The following is a 26627-nucleotide window of genomic DNA, read 5'->3' on the forward strand; positions in this document are numbered from 1 at the left end:
CATCAGAGTCTCTCAAATTAACATTTAATAGTCGTTTCTTTTCAAATAAAATATTCTAGGAACACAAATCGTGATGAGGAAAACTCAGAGCCGGGTCACGTGTGTCTATATCTATTCAGATGCGCTAGGCGGGGTCTGTCCTGCCAACTGCAGTCTAATCTAACGTGAACGTAGCATGCGTGACTGCAGACAGTTTAAAGACAACAAAAAAATCTAAATCCTTGATAGACAAGGGTCTTTACTAAATGAACGTATGATTGTTGTTACAATGTATCGTCTTTGTAAAGATATGTTGTTTACATTGACAGAGTGATAGTCAGGCGTCACAGTATTCGCATTATGCATCCAATGCCTAGGATCGACGGGGACATTTTTGACTGTATCCAACGAGGGAACATTGATCAGTGTGCACATTTCATTCAACATGATCGATCTATCCTCAAAGAGAAAGGTACGTTTATAGGCCTGCCTATGCATTTTTGTAGTATGCATTAGCCAACCATTTACTGTGCACACATTTGGGGAATGAATGTTATTTTCGATTTTTTTATTAATCCAAAAGCCTACCACATTGCAGAAGAGCATTTGTGGAAACCAAGACTGTTCTCAGGACAGACCTGGTAGCTAGATATTTTCGCTTCGGAGACAATTTCGACAAACCCAACCCTTTTCATGCGCAGCCGGCTATTCAAGTATATGTATCCCCGTGGAGCGGTTCGTACATAACATTGTCCATTCAGGATGCAAAGGTGTCTCTTTCCAATTTAACTCGATTTAATGGCGAGAAGAAAACAGTGAAATACGCATACTGTATTTATGAAACACCATGCTACAATGCTTGTCCCGGATGTCGCATACTGTGTTCTTTCAATCAGGTTGCAGCGGTCCGGTTTTTTTCAACCCTGGGGTGTAATCATTAGTCCTAACAGTACCGCTTTGCTACTAAAACAGAGGAAGACCCGAAACATTGTAAAAGACTCCAGCCACCCAAGCCATAGACTTTTCACTTTGGTACCGTCCGGTAAACGGTACCGGAGCATCAGCTCTGGGGCCAACAAGCTCTGAGACAGCTTCTACCCCCAAGCCATGCTGTGCTGTTGTCTTAGGTCTCTCTTTATGTAGATTTGTGGTGTCATTTGTCATGATCTGTGTTTTGTCCTATATTTAAATGTTTAATCCCAGCCCCCATCCCCTTCATTGTAAATAAGAATTTGTTCTTAATTGATTTGACTTAATTGAATTGACCATTTTTACCAGAGGTGGACTTAAGGATGATCAATGGAAACAGGCTGAAACTGAGCTCAATTTGGAGTCATAGCAAGGGGTCTGAATACTTATTTAAATATGGTATCTGTTTTTATATATATAAATATATATATATATAAATATATATATATATATAAATATATAAAAACAGATACCATATTTAAATAAGTATTCAGACCCCTTGCTATGACTCCAAATTGAGCTAATGATATATATGTAATCAAGTGTAATCAATATGTAATCAAGATATATATATATATATATATATATATATAAATATATATATATAAATATATATATATAAATTAGCAAACAATGCTAAACCCATTTTCACTTTATCAATATGGGGTATTGTGTGTAGATTGATCAGGATTTTTTTCCAATCAATTTTAGAACAAGATAACTATGCACTATATATACAGTGCCTTGCGAAAGTACTCGGCCCCCTTGAACTTTGCGACCTTTTGCCACATTTCAGGCTTCAAACATAAAGATATAAAACTGTATTTTTTTGTGAAGAATCAACAACAAGTGGGACACAATAATGAAGTGGAACGACATTTATTGGATATTTCAAACTTTTTTAACAAATCAAAAACTGAAAAATTGGACGTGCAAAATTATTCAGCCCCCTTAAGTTAATACTTTGTAGCGCCACCTTTTGCTGCGATTACAGCTGTAAGTCGCTTGGGGTATGTCTCTATCAGTTTTGCACATCGAGAGACTGAAATTTTTCCCATTCCTCCTTGCAAAACAGCTCGAGCTCAGTGAGGTTGGATGGAGAGCATTTGTGAACAGCAGTTTTCAGTTCTTTCCACAGATTCTCGATTGGATTCAGGTCTGGACTTTGACTTGGCCATTCTAACACCTGGATATGTTTATTTTTGAACCATTCCATTGTAGATTTTGCTTTATGTTTTGGATCATTGTCTTGTTGGAAGACAAATCTCCGTCCCAGTCTCAGGTCTTTTGCAGACTCCATCATGTTTTCTTCCAGAATGGTCCTGTATTTGGCTCCATCCATCTTCCCATTAATTGTAACCATCTTCCCTGTCCCTGCTGAAGAAAATCAGGCCCAAACCATGATGCTGCCACCACCATGTTTGACATTGGGGATGGTGTGTTCAGGGTGATTGACTGTGTTGCATTTACGCCAAACATAATGTTTTGCATTGTTGCCGAAAAGTTCAATTTTGGTATCATCTGACCAGAGCACCTTCTTCCACATGTTTGGTGTGTCTCCCAGGTGGCTTGTGGCAAACTTTAAACAACACTTTTTATGGATATCTTTAAGAAATGGCTTTCTTCTTGCCACTCTTCCATAAAGGCCAGATTTGTGCAATATACGACTGATTCTTGTCCTATGGACAGAGTCTCCCACCTCAGCTGTAGATCTCTGCAGTTCATCCAGAGTGATCATGGGCCTCTTGGCTGCATCTCTGATCAGTCTTCTCCTTGTATGAGCTGAAAGTTTAGAGGGACGGCCAGGTCTTGGTAGATTTGCAGTGGTCTGATACTCCTTCCATTTCAATATTATCGCTTGCACAGTGCTCCTTGGGCTGTTTAAAGCTTGGGAAATCTTTTTGTATCCAAATCCGGCTTTAAACTTCTTCACAACAGTATCTCGGACCTGCCTGGTGTGTTCCTTGTTCTTCATGATGCCCTCTGCGCTTTTAACGGACCTCTGAGACTATCACAGTGCAGGTGCATTTATACGGAGACTTGATTACACACAGGTGGATTGTATTTATCATCATTAGTCATTTAGGTCAACATTGGATCATTCAGAGATCCTCACTGAACTTCTGGAGAGAGTTTGTTGTACTGAAAGTAAAGGGGCTGAATAATTTTGCACGCCCAATTTTTCAGTTTTTGATTTGTTAAAAAAGTTTGAAATATCCAATAAATGTCGTTCCACTTCATGATTGTGTCCCACTTGTTGTTGATTCTTCACAAAAAAATACAGTTTTATATCTTTATGTTTGAAGCCTGAAATGTGGCAAAAGTTCGCAAAGTTCAAGGGGGCCGAATACTTTCGCAAGGCACTGTACAATGCCTTCAGAAAGTATTTACACCCCTTGACTTTTTCCACAAAAAATTACAATTAAATCCATTTTAATCCGACCTTGTAACACAACAAATTGTGTTACAAGTGTAGCAGTATAACTTTAAATCGTCCCCTTTTAACCGTCCCCTCGCCCATACCTAGGCGCGAACCAGGGACCCTCTGCACACATCAACGATCTATACAAAATAATGTAATGTGGAAAAAAATTCTAACTTTTTTGTAAAAAAATATATATATACATGCATACATACACACTATATTTTGATTACATAAGTACTCAAGCCCTGAGTCTATACATGTTACAATCACCTTTTGCAGTGATTACAGCTGTGAGTATTTCTGGGTAAATCTCTAAGAGCTTTGCACACCTGGATTGTACAATATTTGCACATTATTCTTTTAAAACCCCTTTAAGCTCTGTGAAGTTGGTTGCTGATAATTGCTTGACAGCCATATTAAAGTCTTGCAATAGATCTTCGAGCCAATGTAAACTGTATCTTGGCCACTCAGGAACATTCAATGTTGTCTTGGTAAGCAACTCCAGCATATATTTGGCCTTGCGTTTTAGATTATTGTCCAGCTGAAAGGTGAATTTCTCTACTAGTGTCTGTTGGAAAGCATACTGAACCAGATTTTCTAGGATTTTGCCTGTGCTTACCTCTATTCTGTTTATTTTTATCCCCCAAAATATTCTAGTCCTTGCCAACATCAAGCACACCCAGAACATGATGCAGCCACCACCATGCTTGAAAATATGAAGAATTGCACTGTGATGTGTTGGATTTGACCAAAATATACGCTTTGTATAAATTTTTGGAATATATATACTTCTTGTCACCTATTATTGTGGAGTAACTACAATGTTGTTGGTTCTAAGCTGACATATGGAATTGTTTTAAGAAGGTCATACCATGGATCATTTAGCTATTTGATTTGGAATTGTGGGACCCCTTTAGGTATCAAAAATATATATTTAAAAACAATAAAAGTTAAAATATACAATTTGGCCTTTACTACTACAGTATAGCCCATAGAACTACATTGAATAACACATTCATTAAAAAAGACAGTCACAAAACTACCGACGTACTTCCATTCATTTATATGGGTTACCTTTAAACGAGTCCCGTGTCATTTTGGGAGGGGGGGGGGGCTCAGAGCAAAACGTGTTCGTGAGATTCACCCCTTTCTATAGAAACTTCAGAGTGTTTTCTATCCAATACTAATAATAATATGTTATTATATTAGCATCTGGGACAGAGTAGGTGCACTATTCATCCGAAAGTGAAAATGCTGCCCCCTATCCCAAAAAGGTTAAACACGGTTTCCCATTCTTGTTCAGTGAACTATAAACAATTAATGAACATGCACCAGTGGAACGGTCGTTAAGACACTAACAGCTTACAGATGGTATGCAATTAAGATCACAGTTATGAAAACTTAGGACACTAAAAGAGGCCTTTCTACCGACTCTGGAAAAACACCAAAAGAAAGATGGCCAGGGTCCCTGCTCATCTGCGTGAAAGTGCCTTAGGCATGCTGCAAGGAGGCATGAGGACCGCAGATGTGGCCAGGGAAATAAATCGCAATGTCCGTACTGTGAGACGCCTAAGACCGCACTACAGGGAGACAGGACGGACAGCTGATCGTGCTTGCAGTGGCAGACCATGTGTAACAACACCTGCATAGGATCGGTACATCCGAACATCACACCTGCCGGACAAGTACAGGATGGCTACAACTGCCTGAGTTACACAAGGAACGCGCAATCCCTGCATCAGTGCTCAGACTGTCTGCAATAGGCTGAGAGAGGCTGGACTGAGGGCTTGTAGGCCTGTTGTAAGGCAGGTCCTCACCAAACATCACAGGCAAATCTAGTGCCTCCATGAGGAGGAGATGCACTGCAGTACTTAATTCAGCTGGTGGCCACACCAGATACTGACTGTTACTTTTGATTTTGACCCCCTTTGTTCAGGGAACAGTATTCCATTTCTGTTAGTCACATGTCTGTGGAACTTGTTCAGTTTATGTCTCAGTTGTTGAATCTTATGTTCATTCAAATACTTACACATGTTAAGTTTGCTGAAAATAAACGCAGTTGACGGTGAGAGGACGTTTCTTTATACAGTTGAAGTCAGAAGTGTATATACACTTAGGTTGGAGTCATTAAAACTCGTTTTTAACCACTCCCCAAATTTCTTGTTAACAAACTATAGTTTTGGCAAGTCAGTTAGGACATCTAGTAATTTTTCCAACAATTGTTTACAGACAGATTATTTCACTTATAATTCACAATTTCAGTGGGTCAAAAGTTTACAATACACTAAGTTGACTGTGCCTTTAAACAGCTTGGAAAAGTCCCGAAAATTATGTCATGGATTTAGAAGCTTCTGATAGGCGAATTGACATAATTTGAGTCAATTGAAGGTGTACCAGTGGATGTATTTCAAGACCTACATTGAAACTCAGTGCCTCTTCGCTTGACATCATGGGAAAATCAAAATAAATCAGCCAAGACCTTGGCTCTCGACCCCACCCTGTACAACTGGGTCCTGGACTTTGACTGGCCTCCCTCCGCTGATCCTTAACACTGGGGCCCCACAAGGGTGCGTTCTCAGCCCTCTCCTGTACTCCCTGTTCACCCATGACTGCGTGGCCATGCACGCCTCCAACTTAATCATCAAGTTTGCAGATGACACTACAGTGGTAGGCTTGATTACCAACAACAACGAGACGGTCTACATGGAGGAGATGAGGGCCCTTGGAGTGCGGTGTCAGGAAAATACTCACACAACATCAACAAAACAAAGGAGATGATCGTGGACTTCAGGACACAGCAGAGGGAGCACCCCACCTATCCACATCGACGGGACAGTAGTGGAGAAGGTGGAACGTTTTAAGTTCCTCGGCGTACACATCACGGACAAACTGAAATGGTGTATCGCCGCCTGGTATTGTAACTTCTCCGCCCACAACCGTAAGGCTCTCCAGAGGGTAGTGAGGTCTGCACAAAGCATCACCGGGGGCAAACTACCTGCCCTCCAGGACACCTACACCACCCGATGTCACAGGAAGGCCAAAAAGATCATCAAGGACAACAACCACCCAAGAAGGCGCGGTCAGTACAGGTGCATCAAAGCTTGGGACCGAGAGACTGAAAAATAGTTTCTATTTCAAGGCCATCAGACTGTTAAACAGCCGTCACTAACATTGAGTGGCTGCTGTCAACATACTGACTCAAGGAATAATGGCCTTGGGCTGTTTTTCATTTTGAAACTATCAGACCAGGGGTGAAAATACAGACTGCTGCAACTTGATTTGCTTAACGCGGTACTTGGCTTAACGCGGTACGCGACATCCGGGACTAGCAATAGCCACTCTAGCATGGTAGTGGAAAATGGTGTTCCATAAAGAATGTATGCATATTTTTTTCATTTTCTCCCGCCTTCTTCAGTTAAGGAGGAAACCGACTTTGGGCTAACCACACTATTCTAAGGCCACATCCGGGTACTGTGCCTAAATTATCATATCGTTATTCTCGGGAATTTGTTCTTAACTTCTATAAGTAAATGCTGAATAATAAGTATGTCAGAGGTGATCATACTGAGATAATTGTTGTCGGAGCTTTTCCAGAAGCCTTTTTCACACAGCTATCTCTTTGCAGCAACAAACATGCATGAGCAAATTGCTTTGTTACAGGCAGCAGATATTGATACATATGTATATGTGTACATACACTGCTCAAAAAAATAAAGGGAACACTTAAACAACACAATGTCAATCACACTTCTGTGAAATCAAACTGTCCACATAGGAAGCAACACTGATTGACAATAAATTTCACATGCTGTTGTGCAAATGGAATAGACAACAGGTGGAAATTATAGGCAATTAGCAAGACACCCCCAATAAAGGAGTGGTTCTGCAGGTGGTGACCAAAGACCACTTCTCAGTTCCTATGCTTCCTGGCTGATATTTTGGTGACTTTTGAATGCTGGCGGTGATTTCACTCTAGTGGTAGCATGAGGCGGAGTCTACAACCCACACAAGTGGCTCAGGTAGTGCAGCTCATCCAGGATGGCACATCAATGTGAGCTGTGGCAAGAAGGTTTGCTGTGTCTGTCAGCGTAGTGTCCAGAGCATGGAGGCGCTACCAGGAGACAGGCCAATACATCAGGAGACGTGGAGGAGGCCGTAGGAGGGCAACAACCCAGCAGCAGGACCGCTACCTCTGCCTTTGTGCAAGGAGGAGCAGGAGGAGTACTGCCAGAGGCCTGCAAAATGACCTCCAGCAGGCCACAAATGTGCATGTGTCTGCTCAAATGGTCAGAAACAGACTCCATGAGGGTGGTATGAGGGCCCGACGTCCACAGGTGGGGGTTGTGCTTACAGCCCAACACCGTGCAGGACGTTTGGCATTTGCCAGAGAACACCAAGATTGGCAAATTCGCCACTGACGCCCTGTGCTCTTCACAGATGAAAGCAGGTTCACACTGAGCACATGTGACAGAGTCTGGAGACGCCGTGGAGAACGTTCTGCTGCCTGCAACATCCTCCAGCATGACCGGTTTGGCGGTGGGTCAGTCATGGTGTGGGGTGGCATTTCTTTGGGGGCAGCACAGCCCTCCATGTGCTCGCCAGAGGTAGCCTGACTGCCATTAGGTACCAAGATGAGATCCTCAGACCCCTTGTGAGACCATATGCTGGTGCGGTTGGCCTTGGGTTCCTCCTAATGCAAGACAATGCTAGACCTCATGTGACTGGAGTGTGTCAGCAGTTCCTGCAAGAGGAAGGCATTGATGCTATGGACTGGCCCGCCCGTTCCCCAGACCTGAATCCAATTGAGCACATCTGGGACATCATGTCTCGCTCCATCCACCAACGCCACGTTGCACCACAGACTGTCCAGGAGTTGATGGATGCTTTAGTCCAGGTCTGGGAGGAGATCCCTCAGGAGACCATCCGCCACCTCATCAGGAGCATGCCCAGGCATTGTAGGGAGGTCATACAGGCACGTGGAGGCCACACACACTACTGAGCCTCATTTTGACTTGTTTTAAGGACATTACATCAAAGTTGGATCAGCCTGTAGTGTGGTTTTCCACTTTAATTTTGAGTGTGACTCCAAATCCTGACCCCCATAGGTTGATACATTTGATTTCCATTGATAATTTGTGTCTGATTTTGTTGTCAGCACATTCAACTATGTAAAGAAAAAAGTATTTAATAAGAATATTTCATTCATTCAGATCTAGGATGTGTTATTTTAGTGTTTGCTTTATTTTTTTGAGCTGTGTTTGTGTGTGTGTGTGTGTGTGTGTGTGTGTGTGGTTGTCACACACACACACACAATCTTACCATCTTATCACCACTACTGGCCATATTCCACCTGGTTTAAAATCATACAAAATTTAAGGTCCAGCATTCCATCACAGTTCCAGAATGCATCACCACTCACTGTTCTTAGATGACTGCTGAAAGCTGACTGCTGATGTCTCTTGTTGGGATTTTGTCATGTCTAGTTTAACTACTCATCTCAGATCATTGATTATCAGTCTATCCTTTCAGACAGACCTCCTGTGACAGTATGGCAGGAAGTCACAGCAGCTAAAAAGACCGTGGTATAGAGACAATAGTAGACCTACTGCTCTTTGGGTGGTTAGGTTGGAAGTGACTAAGTAATAAAATGAATGTGATCATTTACAATTAGAGCACCCTAATCATCTTTGTGTGTCGGTCTGTATCTGCGTCTGTGTGTAGGCTGGGGTGGTTTCACTCCTCTCCACTTTGCGGCCCTCCAAGGTAACCGTTGGATAGTTAACCTGTTGCTAAGCAATGGAGCTGACCCCAACCTGACCTGTGATGCAGGAATGACGGCCTTCCATTTAGCCTGCAGGTCAGTAACACTACCTGTCTCCTACCACGTCAGTATCTGCAGATTTTAATGGATTGAATAGGTCCCCCTATCCAGTCCTATTAGATCTATGGAAAGGGACTAGGGGAAGAGTGTTTGGCCCCTGGAGCCTCTAGAAATGCCCCTGTCTCTCCCTCTTCTCCCTGAAATGTGTACTTGTACACTCCCCCTTATTGATGTGAAAGGAATGGACCTGTGTAAGAAATATGGTGGAACCTCCCTCCAGCCTGTGCTTACATCAGTCCAATGCTTTGAAATCCTTGAGGGGGAGTGATCACGTGCAAATCAAATTGTATTGGTCGCATACACATATTTAGCGGGTGTAGCGAAAAGCTTGTGTTCCTAGCACTAGTAAAAAATTAATTGTACTATTAATGCTAGTAATTATTATTGACTGTAATGTCTGTGTCTCTCCAGGCATGGTAATGTACATGTGATGCACCAGATTATGCAGCATGGAGCTGATCTACGCATAGTAGACCATCAGGGAAAAACCGCCCTACACCATGGAGTGTCTGGAGGCAACATGTAAGGACACACACACACACACACACACAGCTACATAATATTACACGTGTGTGTGTGTATACAGTGGGGCAAAAAAATATTTAGTCAGCCACCAATTGTGCAAGTTCTCCCACTTAAAAATATGACAGGCCTGTAATTTTCATCATAGGTACACTTCAACTATGACAGACAAAATGAGAGAAAAAAAATCAAAAAAATCACATTGTAGGATTTTTTATTTATTTATTTGCAAATTATGGTGGAAAATAAGTATTTGGTCACCTACAAACAAGCAAGATTTTTGGCTCTCACAGACCTGTAACTTCTTTAACTTCTCACAGACCTGTTCTTCTTTAAGAGGTTCCTCTGTCCTCCACTAGTTACCTGTTTTAATGGCACCTGTTTGAACTTGTTATCAGTATAAAAGACACCTGTCCACAACCTCAAACAGTCACACTCCAAACTCCACTATGGCCAAGACCAAAGAGCTGTCAAAGGACACCAGAAACAAAATTGTAGACCTGCACCAGGCTGGGAAGACTGAATCTGCAATAGGTAAGCAGCTTGGTTTGAAGAAATCAACTGTGGGAGCAATTATTAGGAAATGGAAGACATACAAGACCACTGATAATCTCCCTCGATCTGGGGCTCCACGCAAGATCTCACCCCGTGGGGTCAAAATGATCACAAGAACGGTGAGCAAAAATCCCAGAACCACACGGGGGGACCTAGTGAATGACCTGCAGAGAGCTGGGACCAAAGTAACAAAGCCTACCATCAGTAACACACTACGCTGCCAGGGACTCAAATCCTGCAGTGCCAGACGTGTCCCCCTGCTTAAGCCAGTACATGTCCAGGCCTGTCTGAGCATTTGGATGATCCAGAAGAAGATTGGGAGAATGTCATATGGTCAGATGAAACCAAAATATAACTTTTTGGTAAAAACTCAACTCGTCGTGTTTGGAGGACAAAGAATGCTGAGTTGCATCCAAAGAACACCATACCTACTGTGAAGCATGGGAGTGGAAACATCATGCTTTGGGGCTGTTTTTCTGCAAAGGGACCAGGATGACTGATCCGTGTATCGTGAGATTTTGAGTGAAAACCTCCTTGGTTTGAGGGTATTGAAGATGAAACGTGGCTGGGTCTTTCAGCATTACAATGATCCCCAACACATCGCCCGGGCAACGAAGGAGGGGCTTCGTAAGAAGCATTTGAAGGTCCTGGAGTGGCCTAGCCAGTCTCCAGATCTCAACCCCATAGAAAATCTTTGGAGGGAGTTGAAAGTCCGTGTTACCCAGCAACAGCCCCAAAACATCACTGCTCTAGAGGAGATCTGCATGGAGGAATGGGCCAAAATACCAGCAACAGTGTGTGAAAACCTTGTGAAGACTTACAGAAAACATTTGACCTCTGTCATTGCCAACAAAGGGTATATAACAAAGTATTGAGAAACTTTTGTTATTGACCAAATACAATATTTCCCACCATAATTTGCAAATAAATTCATAAACAAATCCTACAATGTGATTTTTCTGGATGTTTTTTCTCATTTTGTCTGTCATAGTTGAAGTGTACCTATGATGAAAATTACAGGCCTCTCTCACATTTTTAAGTGGGAGAACTTGCACAATTGGTGGCTGACTAAATACTTTTTTGCCCCACTGAATGAATATATATATATATATATAACTCAGCAAAAAAAGAAACCTTCTCTCACTGTCAACTGTTTATTTTCAGCAAACTTAACATGTGTAAATATTTGTATGAACATAACAAGATTCAACAACTGAGACATAAACTGAACAAGTTCCACAGACATGTGACTAACAGAAATGGAATAGTGTGTCCTTGAACAAAGGGGGGGGGGGATCAAAATCAAAAGTAAGTCAGTATCTGGTGTGGCCACCAGCTGCATTAAGTACTGCAGTGCTTCTCCTCGTGGACTGCACCAGATTTGCCCGTTCTTGCTATGAGATGTTACCCCACTCTTCCACCAAGACACCTGTAAGTTCCCGGACAATTCTGGGGTGAATGGCCCTAGCCCTCACCCTCCGATCCAACAGGTCCCAGATGTGCTCAATGGGATTGAGATCCGGGCTCTTCGCTGGCCATGGCAGAACACTGACATTCCTTATTTGCAGGAAATCACACACAGAACGAGCAGTATGGCTGGTGGCATTGTCATGCTGGAGGGTCATGTCAGGATGAGCCTGCAGGAAGGGTACCACATGAGGGAGGAGGTTGTCTTCCTTGTAATGCACAGCATTGAGATTGCCTGCAATGACAACAAGCTCAGTCCATTGATGCTGTGACACACCACCCCAGACCATGATGGACCCTCGATCCTGCTCCAGAGTACAGGCCTCGGTGTAACGCTCATTCCTTTGACGATAAACGTGAATCCGACCATCACCCCTGGTGAGACAAAACCGCAACTTGTTTTCAATTTTAAACTTTTTTTTTTCAATGACTGGATGGGAACAGTGGGTTTAACTGCCTTGTTCAGGGGCAGAACTACAGATTTCTACCTTGTCTGCTCGGGGATTTTATCTTGCAACCTTTCGGTTACTAGTCCAACGTTCTAACCACTCTAATCACCCCTGGTGAGACAAAACCGCGACTCGTCAGTGAAGAGCATTTTTTTGCCAGTCCTGTCTGGTTCAGTAACGGTGAAATACATCCACAGGTACACCTCCAATTGACTCAAATGATGTCAACTAGCCTATCAGAAGCTTCTAAAGCCATGACATCATTTTCTGGATTTTTCCAAGCTGTTTAAAGGCACAGTCAACTTAGTGTATACAAACTAGTGACCCACTGGAATTGTGATACAGTGAATTATAAGTGAAATAATCTGTCTGTAAACAATTGTTGGAAAAATTACTTGTGTCATGCACAAAGTGATGTCCTAACCGACTTGCCAAATCTATGGTTTGTTAACAAGAAATTTGGGGAGTGGTTGAAAAACGAGTTTTAATGACTCCAACATACGTGTATGTAAACTTCCGACTTCAACTGTATGTGAACCTTTTGAAATTATCTGGATTTCTACATAAATTGGTCATGAAATTCTGGATTTCTACATAAATTGGTCATGAAATTAGATCTGATCTTCATCTAAATCACAACAACAGACAAACACAGTCTGCTTAAACTAAAAACACACAGATGATTGTATTTTTCTTGTCTATATTGGAATACATAATTTAAACATTCACAGTGTAGGTTGGAAGAAGTATGTGAACCCCTAGGCTAATAACTTCTCCAAAACCTAATTGGAGTCAGGAGTCAGCTAATGTGGAGTCCAATGAATGAGACGAGATTGAAGATGTTGGTTAGAGCTGCCCTACCCTTTAAAAAACACTCACAAAATGTTGAGTTTGCTCTTCACAAGAAGCTTTGCCTGATGTGAACCATGCCTCGAACGAAAGACATCTCAGAAGACCCGAGATTTAAAAAATTTGACTTGCATAAAGCTGGAAAGGGTTACGAAAGCATCTCTAAAAGTATTGATGTTCATCAGTCCACTTAGGCAAATTGTCTATAAATGGAGAAAGTTCAGCACTGTTGCTACTCTTCCTAGGAGTGGCCGTCCTGCAAAGATGACTGCAAGAGCACAGCGCAGAATGCTCAATGAGGTTAAGAAGAATCCTAGGAGTGTCATCTAAAGACTTACAGAAATCTCTGGAACATGCTAACATCTCTGTTTATGAGTATACGATACGTAAAACACTAAACAAGAATGGTGTTCATGGGAGGACACCACGGAACAAAAGCCACTGCCATCTAAAAAAAACATTGCTGCACATCTGAAGTTCGAAAAAGAGCATCTGGATGTTCCACAGTGCTACTGGCAAGATATTATGTGGACAGATGGAACAAAAGTTGAGTTGTTTGGAAGGAGCACACCAACATCAACCTCATGCCAACTGTAAAGTATGGTGAAGGGTGTATCATGGTTTGGAGCTGCTTTGCTGCCTCAGGGCCTGGAGAGCTTACTATTGTCGACGGAAAAATGAATTCCCAAGTTTATCAAGACATTTTGCAGGATAATGTAAGGCTATATGTCCACCAATTGAAGCTCAACAGAAGTTGGGTGATGCAACAGGACAACGACCCAAAACACAGAAGTAAATCAACTAAATGGCTTCAACAGAAGAAAATAGTCCTTCTGGAGTGGCCCAGTCAGAGTCCTGACCTCAACCTGATTTGAGATGCTGTGGCATGACCTCAAGAGAGCAGTTCACAACAGACATCACAAGAATATTGCTGACTTGAAACAGTTTTGTAAGGCAGAATGGTCCAAAATTCCTCCTGACCATTGTGCAGGTCTGATCCACAACTACAGAATGTTTGGTTGAGGTTATTGCTGCCAAAGGAGGGTCAACCTGTTTATTAAGTCCAAGGTTTTACATACTTTTCCCACTCTGCACTGTGAATGTTTAGTGTTTTCAAAAAGACATGAAAACATATTATTGTTTGAGTTATTAGTTTAAGCAGACTGTTTGTCTATTGTTGTGACTTAGATGAAGATCCAATCAAATGTTAAGACCAATTTATGAAGAAGTACAGGTCATTTCAAAGGGTTCACATACTTTTTCTCGAACCACGTATGTATGTGTGTTGTGCATCAGTGACATATGTCACGCCCGCACGCACACACACAAACGCGCACACTTACCCGCGTCGTGTCTCCTAGTGTTGCGATGCAGTACCTGTGGGAGACGGGAATGTTCAGGTGGTGCGATGGAGACATGTACAATGTCACACCTCTACACCTGGCTGCTGATGCTGGCAACACCGAGGTGATCCGCTACCTGCTCCGAAACAAGGTGAGGTGGACACACTTACTTGCTTGGAGAGTAAGTCTGATGATGACTTCCATGTTCCCCTTCTATTGGGGAGTTTCGCTATGGAGTTTACCTTACAGAGTTAGGTGTGTCACGATATCTCCTTTCTCCTGGAGTGTGCACTCATTCACTACTTCCCACAAATGTAAAATCATTAAATTAGTGAAGGCGGAGGAAAGTGGGAGTTCCACCATATTTCCAGGCAGGTCTGTTCAAGTCAGTCAGAGGTGAACAAGTCCACAACCTCTGTAACATACGCTGCTTGCTGAAAGAGCTGGGGCCCGATGGAGCACTCGGCTGCAGTACCCTTCAACTATTTAGGATTGCTGCCTCACTATTTAAAATATGTTTTGTGTGTGTGTGTGTGTCAGAGGTGTATGGTAGAGACTGTGGATGAGGATGGGTTGACAGCGGTCCATGTGGCATCAGAGAGAGGCTGTATAGAGATGTGTTGGACGCTGCTACAGAGATCAGGCTTCAGGATACTACACTTGAAGACCTACAGCGGACACACGCCTCTGGACCTCTGCAGACAGGGAAGGACATTCAGGTGGGTCGCAATAGCTCTAACCTTTAGCTGGGTATTAATTAGGCACAAAACGGAGGACAACAGACAAACAGGGACTTTTATTTTCAGTTGCAAAAAGTTTTTAAACGTTTTCCATTGTGTGACAATTACAACCCAGGAATATATCACACAGTCAACCTCTTCTGTCCCATTGCCATACCACCATCACTTTCTGTGTTGGGGTTGTATTTCCACAGACATCTGCAGCTGGCCAAACTACTGACCCGCTACATGAAGGAGCCACCCTTCAGCAAACCTGACGAGTCCCCAAGTTAGTGCTACGCCTTTAGTCTCTAATGAGGCTGTGATAAGTTTAACTGTAATAAACATTGTGTGCCAACGTATCATGTTCATGTGTATAATTGTTTCTGTGTGTATCCGTGCATGCGTGGATCTTTGTGTGTGTGTGTGTGCGTGCGTCCAGTCCTGTACTACTGGACATTATTCTTCCCGTGTCTGATCGGAGGAGTGATTCTGATTATCGCAGCGATGTTGGGCGGCTACGGAGGGATAACGTGCGCCGTCCTCTTCCCTTGGCTGGCCAGGAGTATTTTCTCCCAGTTACACCGCATGACCACCTACCAGAGGTACAGACTGTGTGTCTATGTGCGTGCTAACTGTGTCTTTGTGTATGTCTGCGTTATACATTATATTCATCCATTGTATTGTTCTTTGTTCCATTAACTGTTGTGTTGCAGGTTGGCCAACCCCGTCTACCTAGGGACTATGATAGCTGGACTGTTCCACTCTCTAGTCTGTTTCTACTACAAAATACTGCCGCCTAATATCCTTTGTCTTACAGTGATACTGTACTGCCTAATGTACACATACAGTTGAAGTCGGACATTTATATACACCTTAGCCAACTACATTTAAACTCAGTTTTTCACAATTCCAGATATTTAAACATAGTAAAAATTCCCTGTCTTAGGTCAGCTAGGATCACCACTTTATTTTAAGAATGTGAAATGTCAGAATGATAGTAGAGAAAAGGATTTATTTCAGCTTTTATTTCTTTCATCACATTCCCAGTGGGTCAGAAGTTTACATACACTCAATTAGTATTTGGTAGCATTGCCTTTAAATTGTTTAACTTGGGTCAAACATATGCGGGTAGCCTTCCACAAGCTTCCCACAATACGTTGGGTGACATTTGGCCCTTTCCTCCTGACAGAGCTGGTGTAACTGAGTCAGGTTTGGAGGCCTTGCTTGCACACGCTGTTTCAGTTCTGCCCACAAAATTTCTACACGATGAGGTCAGGGCTTTGTGATGGCCACTCCAATACCTTGACTTTGTTGTCCTTAAGCCAATTTCCACAACTTTGAATGTATGCTTGGGTCATTTGTCCATTTGGAAGACCCATTTACGACCAAGCTTTAACTTCCTGACTGATGTCTTGAGATGTTGCTTCAATAATTTTCCTCACTCATGATGCCATCTATTTTGTGAAGTGCACCAGTCCCTCCTGCAACAAAGCACCCCCACAACAAACAGTTCGATTTTTGTTTAATTAGACCAGAGGACATTTCTCCAAAAAGTACAATTTTTGTCCTCATGTGCAGTTGCAAACCGTAGTCTGGCTTTTTTTATGGCGGTTTTGGAGCAGTGGCTTCTTCCTTGCTTTGCTGCCTTTCAGGTTATGTCAATATTGGACTCGTTTTACTGTGGACATAGATACTTTTGTTCCGGTTTCCTCCAGCATCTTCACAAGGTCCTTTGCTGTTGTTCTGAGATTGATTTGCACTTTTCGCACCAAAGTAAGTTTATCTCTAGGAGACTGAATGCGTCTCCTTCCTGAGTGGTATGATAGCTGCGTGTTCCCATGGTGATTATACTTGCATACTATTGAACTTGGTACCAAGGATGAACCAGACTTGTGGAGGTCTACTATTTTTTTCTGAGGTCTTGGCAGATTTTGTTTGATTTAACCATTTCAAACAGAGGCACTGAGTTTGAAGGTAGGCTTTGAAATACATCCACATGTACACCTCCAGTTGACTCAAATTATGTTAATTAGGCTATCAGAAGCATCTAAAGCCATGACATTTTCTGGAGTTTTCCAAGCTGTTTAAAGTCACAGTCAACTTTGTGTATGTAAACTTCTGACCCACTGGAGTTGTGATACAGTGAATAATAAGTGAAACAATCTGTCTGTAAACAATTGTTGGAAAAATTACTTTTCTTCCAAATGGACAATGACCCCCAAGCATTCTTCCAAAGTTGTGGCAAAATGGCTGAAAGACAACAATGTCAAGGTATTGGGAGTGGCCATCACAAAGCCCTGACCTCAATCCCATAGAAAATTTGTGGGCAGAACTGAAAAAGCGTGTGCGAGCAAGGAGGCCTACAAACCTGACTCAGTTACACCAGCTCTGTCAGGAAGAATGGGCCAAAATTAACCCAACTTATTGTGGGAAGCTTGTGGAAGGCTACCCAAGTTAAACAATTTAAAGGCAATGCTACCAAATACTAATTGAGTGTATGTAAATATATATGTGTATAAATATCTACATTGGGGCAAAAAAGTATTTAGTCTGCCACCAATTGTGCAAGTTCTCCCACTTAAAAAGATGAGGCCTATAATTTTCATCATAGGTACACTTCAACTATGACAGACAAAATTAGAAAAATACATCCAGAAAATCACATTGTAGGATTTTTAATTAATTTATTTGCAAATTATGGTGTAAAATAAGTATTTGGTCACCTACAAACAAGCAAGATTTCTGGCTCTCACAGACCTGTAACTTCTTCTTTAAGAGGTTCCTCTGTCCTCCGACTCGTGACCTGTATTAATGGCACCTGTTTGAACTTGTTATCAGTATAAAAGACACCTGTCCACAACCTCAAACAGTCACACTCCAAACTCCACTATGGCCAAGACCAAAGAGCTGTCAAAGGACACCAGAAACAAAATTGTAGACCTGCACCAGGCTGGGAAGACTGAATCTGCAATAGGTAAGCAGCTTGGTTTGAAGAAATGAACTGTGGGGGCAATTATTAGGAAATGGAAGACATACAAGACCACTGATAATATCCCTCGATCTGGGGCTCCACGCAAGATCTCACCCTGTGGGGTCAAAATGATCACAAGAATGGTGACAAAAATCGCAGAACTACACGGGGGGACCTAGTGAATGACCTGCTGAGACCAAAGTAACAAAGCCTACCATCAGTAATACACTACGCCGCCAGGGACTCAAATCCTGCAGTGCCAGACGTGTCCCCCTGCTTAAGCCAGTACATGTCCAGGCCCATCTGAAGTTGGCTAGAGAACATTTGGATGATCCAGAAGAAGATTGGGAGAATGTCATATGGTGAGATGAAACCAAAATATAACTTTTTGGTAAAAACTCAACTCGTCGTGTTTGGAGGACAAGGAATGCTGAGTTGCATCCAAAGAACACCATACCTTCTGTGAACCATGGGGGTGGAAACTTCATGCTTTGGGGCTGTTTTTCTGCAAAGGGACCAGGACGACTGATCCGTATAAAGGAAAGAATGAATGGGGCCATGTATCGTGAGATTTTGAGCGAAATCCTCCTTCCATCAGCAAGGGCATTGAAGATGAAACGTGGCTTGGTCTTTCAGCGTCACAATGATCCCAAACACACCACCCGGGCAACGAAGGAGTGGCTTCGTAAGAATCATTTCAAGGTCCTGGAGTGGACTAGCCAGTCTCCAGATCTCAACCCCATAGAAAATCTTTGGAGGGAGTTGAAAGTCCGTGTTGCCCAGCAACAGCCCCAAAACATCACTGCTCTAGAGGAGATCTGCATGGAGTAATGGGCTAAAATACCAGCAACAGTGTGTGAAAACCTTGTGAAGACTTACAGAAAACATTTGACCTCTGTCATTGCCAACAAAGGGTATATAACAAAGTATTGAGAAACTTACAAATACTTATTTTTCACCCTAATTAGCAAATTAATTAATTAAAAATCCTACAATGTGATTTTCTGGATTTTTTTTTTTCATCTTGTCTGTCATAGTTGAAGTGTACCTATGATGAAAATTACAGGCCTCTCTCATCTTTTTAAGTGGGAGAACTTGCACAATTGGTGGCTGACTAAATACTTTTTTGCCCCAATGTATAAAAAAAAAATGTGTGGCCTACGTGTAGTATATTGTTGGTTGAGCCTTAACCCGCTGTGACGCTTGTGGGGGGATAGTGTTCTGGGTCATGTGTCGCTGGTCCAGTTCTCTATGGTTTTGGCCATGTTCTGGAAAATTCTAACCCAGGATCCTGGGGAGCTGGGACCGGGAGATGCAGATCCTCGCTTCTCCTCCATAGCCGACCTGCTGGAGAAAAAACAGAATCCTCAGAGGTTCTGCATCTACTGTGAGGTGAGGAGAACCAATCCATTAATCAATGCCTTTTCCCACATCTTTTTTTCATCCATCCTCCATATTCCCGAACAAAACTGTGCATATCCACAGAGAACTACATTTCCTAAATGCTCACCAAACAGCGCTCGATCCAGTCAGCAGTTTTCTTTATCTAGATTACTCAACTTTGGTAAATGTGTTGAGACAACAAAGGAATCTATGTACCCAGAACTTTCCTGCCACAAAATGTAGTTAACTAAAAATCGTGTTGCAGCAGATTGCCTTGATTTAAAACTTAACTCAACTTGAAAAATAAATCAAAAAATGTTTTACAGTGGTGTTCATCAATAGCAGCAGATGTAATAAGCTGAGTTTTCTGTAAATGTTTTGTTCAAATGTAAAATATATTGTTACTTGTATTTTTTTGGAATTGCCAACACTGTCACTTAAAACCAGGGGTTGGAACCAAAAATTACTTTCCAATCGTTTCATTCTGAACAGAACCATCGGTTGCAGTCCAAACACTTAAAAGACAGACCCTCATCCACTTACCCTCGCCTTATGCCCTTGGGGGAATCCCCGTCGCCATCTTGGCGGGTGTTCCAAATGATTGGCCAAGCAAGGGAAGTTTGTAACATAAGCCCCTCAGCCCTCGTTTTTAGTCAGCTTTGTGAGTGTACCATTATGTTCACTCCTGGCCTGAAACTCCCCATAATTCAATTCGCAACGATTGTACATCCGCTAAGAAAAGTCCGCGAAAATTAAAAAAAAAAAATATCAATGGAGAAGTCAACATACAAGAATAAACAAATGCAAATAAGTTAGACATTTTGCTACTACGTAAAAAGTAAATGGTTTGTTTTGTTTGGTTATCTTTTGGAAATTGTAGAGATGAAACATTTCCCTTGTTCTGAAGTTCCAGCTAGGCAGGCTAACGTTAGTTAGCTAATTTATTATACAGTAGGCTTATATTAATAATGAAATATTTAATATGTAAACATACACTCATAATTGACTGTAGTGCATATAAAGCACCCACAAGTTACCGGTGGCTGGAAACACAATCATCGCGTAATGAATAAGTGACAAATTTCCAGCCAAAGGTGGCCCATTTAAAAAAATCATTCCTGTCTTTTTCTTTTTTTGGAGAAAAATCAGTATACATACAATAACTATACAGACCATGATAACATATGCTAGGGGGTACAACAGATTATAGAAAGACCTTAAAAGATGCACACATATTGATTGTTTTAACAGCTTTCTTATTAAAATAATGTATAATGGTCTTAATGTACTGCTTGAATTCCTTATAGAGAACAGTTTTTTTTTATTAGTGAATTTACATTTTTGAATATGAAATTTTGCCATTAGCACAATTAGATTCATAAGGTAAAATTGTTTTTCTTTATCTTTATTATGGTTAAGGAAACCGAGCAGCACATTCTCCCATTAAAAAAACAAAAGTCATCAAGAATATTAACAATTATAAAACCGTGAATATCTTTCCATAATTGTTTTACATGTAGACAATGCCAAAATAAATGTGAAACTGTTTCTGGGTGCTCAACACAAAAAGTACAATCAATGTTAATGTATTTTTTGACTTTCTTCAGGTAATGATTCGCTGGGTAATACTTATGGATCATTCTGAAAGGGACCTCCTTTGACCTTGTTAACAAGCAAGTATGTGTGGTAATAACCAGACTTTTTTACCAACAGATAATGTATTCCATTAACTTGTGACATAAAGGAGGGATACAATATCCCTTTGAAATAAAGCACATATAGATCTGTTGTTCTGACGGAGCAAGGAGAGAAACATATTTTCCCTATTGGAGAGTCAACTGGATTAAGCAAGGGTAGGTCAGGAAGGTGAGGTCTGGTTACACCTCTAAATAACATGAGAGTTCCAGATGGAATAGCATCAAAGACTATGGCGAACTCTCTAGGTGTTACAGGGATATTGTAACAAGATAAAAAATTCCTCATAATTGAGTAACAATCTTTCTGCATTAAAAAGTTAACTCACCAGCAGGATATGATTATTGAACCAGTTGTTAAAAAAATAAAGACTTTCTATACAAAATGTCCTTACTGTTCCAAATGAAATACCTATGAGGGGAAAAATTATGTTTATATATTAACGACCACGCTACGAATACTTGTATATGAAAAGCAGATCATTTTGCAGGAATCTTATCAATGTTATAGTTAAAGTAACAAAATTGAAGCCACCAAAACGGGAGAAGAAATAATCCAAATTGAAGTAGGATTCTTTACAATTAATCTTAAAAGTATTATTCAAAGTAGGAAAATCTACAACATTTTGTCCACCATATTCATGTGTTCATAACGACAATTTTCCTAATATAATGTGTACGATTTTACCAGGTGAAGTTGAAAAGCACCTGGTCAACCGCTTTACCTATTTTGTTGTCAAGATATAGGGACTCCTTCCTTCTTAGCCCTCCAAGTGTCTACTCCTCAGGCGTCATGCGACGTCAACAGAAATGTCCACTTCATTTGAAGGCTGAGGGGTTAGGGTGTGTCTCAGTGTTTGGACCGAAACCATACTTTTTGGGGGATTCTGTTCCGACCAGAAAAATAAAGTTCTGAATCGGTTCTAACCAAAACATATTAACGGTTTATATCGTTTCTTTCTGTTCATTTTTAAACCTCAAAACTATATTTTTGTACATTTAGCTAGACATTAAATTACTTAACCAATGGATAGAACAGCTTGCTATGTAGCTACATGCGTTGGACAACAAGTGTAGAGTGTGCGAGATGCAACTGAAATTTCGCAGAGCGCACTGGGCATCTTGTTGTTATGACATACATTATCTGAACAAGGCCCATGGAATTATACATGCGGTGGAGTGGCTTCTATGAAGGAACTTTTGAATGTCTGAACTTCAGCGAGTTGGTTTAACTAACGTTGGACTTAGAGAATTCACATAACACGCCTTACCTTTCTGTAGTTAATAAATCCATTGTGAAACGTGGTAACTGTGGTATCTGTAACTAGCATTGAAAAGTAAATCCATTCTTCTAATAAAAAAACATCCCTAATTTTTGAATCATGCTTGTAACGTCAGTAGCTGCCGTAGACTATGCTTCCGATGGAGGGGAGAGGCAGGTAACCTACACACTGTTAAAAACGTCCAGCTGGCAGGCAGACACTGGAATAAGTTTGAGTGACAGCAAGGGCTTTGCATAGACTCCTTGTTGCGTTTTTTGTGGGACTGAAAAAAATAATGCCCAGAACGTTAACCGGTTCCCATGCTTTTAAAATAACTGTTCTGTTATGGAATAGTATAGATCACTTTCGCTCTGGTTCTGTTCCTCAAATTTCGTTATTTTACGGTTTTCAGTTATTTTCCCTGAACCGGTTCCAACCCCTGCTTAAAACAGTTGTTTATGATATGATTTATAGAAGTGCAGATGCGATAAACAAGTCAATCGAACTCGAACATAACCATGGAATTGCCATGGAAACACGTGGGGGAAAGAACCAGTCTCCCCATTGCCCTCCAGCAAAATTTGCCTACATTTAGGCTTATTTCACTCTTATGTTAAGGCACAAATTGGAGTATAATGCTTGTATAGATGTCAACCCCAACACATGTTCATATCATTACCAATCAACTGCATTGGTTAAAAAAAACAACTGACTACCACCATCCTTTTATACGAACGGGAATTAGCATTTAGTAGTCACTTCTTCTAAATCTGAAAAGGGACATCTTCTACATTTTAATGCACGAAAACAGACACATTTGGATATATAACTTAAATACATAAATCGTGACGGATTTGACATATCCACTTTGCCAGATCAAATGTGCTAAATGTGCACCAATCTGGTCCACGTCTATCCCTTCTCAAGTTAACCACTCAAACAGGAAGTGTTTCTCACTGCTGTTCCCTCTCTTATCTAGTTGTTCCAGCCGGACCATACTAAACACTGCAAATTGTGTGATGTGTGTGTGAGGGATTACGACCACCACTGCCTGTTCCTGAACCGCTGCATTGGTAGGGGAAACCACCGCCTCTTCATCATCTTCATCCTCTCCATGGCCGCAGCACACCTCCTTTTTGTGGCTGCGGCAATTTACCACCTGTATGTGGTGGTGGTGTCCCTTGAGGACCAGTCGTTGGTTAGGGCAGTAGCTGCACAGTTCTGGGTGGTCACATTGACAATAATGAACGCTCTGACAATCCTTTGGGAGGCTTGGCTGTTGACAGAACAGTTTGATGCCATCGCCATGGGGACTACAACCTACTTCAAACCTACCTGCGAGACTCGGCAACGGTCACTAGGACACCGCTGGACAACGGTTCTTACCTTCCTATTGGAGGGGAGGAGACGGTTAGATTATGGACAGACGGAGGACAATATCTCCATAGACATTTAGACAATATGCACTCTAAAACCTGTGGTATAATGAAGAACAATGTATATATGAATTCTATATTCCATTCTTGAAACCAACTGGATCATCTGTGACACTGTTAGCATGGTGAGCTAGAGTCTAGGCATTACCTCGGGAAGCTAATACTGCTATTCAACATATAACAAGTGGTGTGTAGACCAGAAATGGTTCTAATAGATCTTAACATTAGAGATTCCTTAGATTGTCTTTGGGGGTGTGGTCATCATCTGTTTAAACTTTATACTTGAACATAGGTATTGAAAAATTATACTTTTAACATATAGACTACATTAGACTGAATGCGGAAATCTTGCCAGCTAACCAATCAACATGTCACACTCTTCACATAACGCACCGACTTAACACTATGTCCTGGTTAAGCATTTCCTATGTATGCAGTACATGTAGAGCTAGTTTTATGTGATGCTCTGAGCTATTTTAAAGCTGACAGTACTTCTACAACAATGTAGCTAGTTTATGAACAACTGATCTTGCGCTGTCCTGTGAAGGATCCCACTATTTTACTGCAGTAAAATGTGGAGTTAGCTTTCTGTTTTACATTTTTTATGTATTGGTGTATTTAAAACAGTGTTTCATGGGAGATAACTGGTCACTTGAAACGTGGCCGGTTTCTTTTTACTTAAATAAAAAGTAATATGATGATGTGATGCGTGCCTTTATGTTATTGGTGGCGTAAACCATAGCTAACAGTGACTAGACTTTAGCTTATAAGTACAATGTAATTTGGCTAATCGTATGGCTATGTTAGTTCAGGGAGCTAACACAAGTCTACAGGTCTCAGGCAACATGACTTATTAGGCAAGAGTGGTTCGACATGTAAAACCACCTTCGTCACATGTTAACATTGGCTAATAACATGTCGTGACTCTGACCTACTCTGATAGCAGTGCTGAGTCTTGGTTTTGCTGACAGACCACATCCAGTCATCTCCCGTTACTCTCACTGATTTCCTCAATATCCCATGGGGACATATTGCTAGATTAAAGGATGATGATTCAGTAGCCATCTAAGTGTGGTGTAGTCAGGTAATGAATATACTGTACAGTGCCTTCAGAAAGTATTCTAAACCCCTTGACTTTTCCCACATTTTGTTAGGTTACAGCCTTATACTAAAATGTATTAAATTGTTTTTCCCCTCAATCTACACACAATACCCAATAAAATAAAATAAATGAAATATTACATTTACATAAGTATTCCGACCCATTACTCAGTACTTTGTTGAAGCACCTTTGGCAGCGATTACAGCCTCGATTCTTATTGGGTATGACGCGACAAGCTTGGCACACCTGTATTTGGGGAGTTTCTCTCATTCTCTGCAGATCCCCTCAAACTCTGTCAGGTTTGATGGGGTGCAGCAAAGCTCAGCTATTTTCAGGTTTCTCCGGAGCTGTTCGATTAGGATTAAGTCCGGGCCACTCCCAAAACATTCAGAGGCTTGTCCTGAAGCCACTCCTGCATTGTCTTAGCTGTGTGCTTAGGGTCATTGTCCTGTTGGAAGGTGAACCTTCACCTCAGTCTGAGGTCATGAGAACTCTGGAGCAGGTTTTCATCAAGGATCTCTCTGTGCTTTGCTCTGTTCATCTTTGCCTCAATCCTGACTAGTCTTCTATTCCCTGCCACTGAAAGACATCCACACAGCATGATTCTACCACCACAATGCTTCACCGTAGGGATGGTGCCAGGTAGCCTCCAGACATGACGCTTGGCATTCAGGCCTAACAGTTAAATATTGGTTTCATCAGACCGGAGAATCTTGTTTCTCATGGTCTGAGAGTCTTTAGGTACCTTTTTGCAAACTCCAAGTGGGCTGCCAGGCGCCTTTCACTGAGGATTTGGCTTCCGTCTAGCCACTACCATAAAGGCCTGACTGGTGGAGTGCTGCAGAGATGTTTGTCCTTCTGGAAGGTTCTTCCATCTCCACAAAATAACTATTGAGCTCTGTCAGAACTTTTTTGGTACCCTTCCCCAGATCTGTGCCTCGATATACTCCTGTCTCAGAGCTCTACGGACAATTCCTTTGACCTCTTGGCTTGGTTATTGCTCAGACATGCACTGTCAACTGTGGGACCTCTTATATAGATGCGTGTGCCTTTCCAAATCCTGTCCAATCAATTGAATTTACCACAGGTGGACTCATCTCAAGGAGGATCAATGGAAACAGGATGCACCTGTGCTCAATTTCGAGTCTCTGATATCAAAGGGTTCTTATGTAAATAAGGTATTTCTGTTTTTCATTTTTAATACATTTCCAAACATTTCTAAAAACATGTTTTCACTTTGTCATTATGGGGTATTGTGTGTAGATTTGAGTATTTTTATTTATTTAATCCATTTTAGAATAAGGCTGTAACAAAAATGTGGAAAAAGTCAAGGGGTCTGAATACTTTCCGAAGGCACTGTATCTGAGCGGTTTAGCCATTTGTGTCACATGCAATATTATTGAATGTCCTCTGCATGGCCTGCTCTATATACAGAGTGTTTAAGATGGGAGAAAGCAGTCTGTACAGGTTGAGGAGGCCAGAAGACCTAACATCCATTCTACTCTCTACCACTCTCTCTCTCTCTCTCTCTCTCTCTCTCTCTCTCTCTCTTGTCACTCGCTTACAAACACTCTCACTTGCACTCTCTCATGCGCACACACACACACTCCCTAAATCG

General features: G+C 41.6%; 1 protein-coding gene across 1 annotated transcript; it reads left to right on the plus strand.

Annotated features, from left to right (window-relative positions):
• Nucleotides 1–184: 184 nt before the first annotated feature.
• Nucleotides 185–25112, plus strand: si:ch211-223a10.1 (putative ZDHHC-type palmitoyltransferase 6). Its single transcript, XM_064932023.1, has 10 exons — nt 185–451; nt 9095–9230; nt 9666–9776; nt 14458–14590; nt 14980–15158; nt 15374–15447; nt 15601–15763; nt 15875–15960; nt 19334–19524; nt 23451–25112. The coding sequence occupies exons 1-10, from the start codon at nt 340–342 to the stop codon at nt 23925–23927; spliced, it is 1662 nt and encodes a 553-aa protein (XP_064788095.1). The 5' UTR covers nt 185–339; the 3' UTR covers nt 23928–25112.
• The last annotated feature ends 1515 nt before the right edge of the window (nt 25113–26627 follow it).

This window comes from Oncorhynchus masou, chromosome 23 (genome assembly GCF_036934945.1).
Source record: "Oncorhynchus masou masou isolate Uvic2021 chromosome 23, UVic_Omas_1.1, whole genome shotgun sequence".
In the NCBI taxonomy this organism is placed as follows: domain Eukaryota; kingdom Metazoa; phylum Chordata; class Actinopteri; order Salmoniformes; family Salmonidae; genus Oncorhynchus; species Oncorhynchus masou.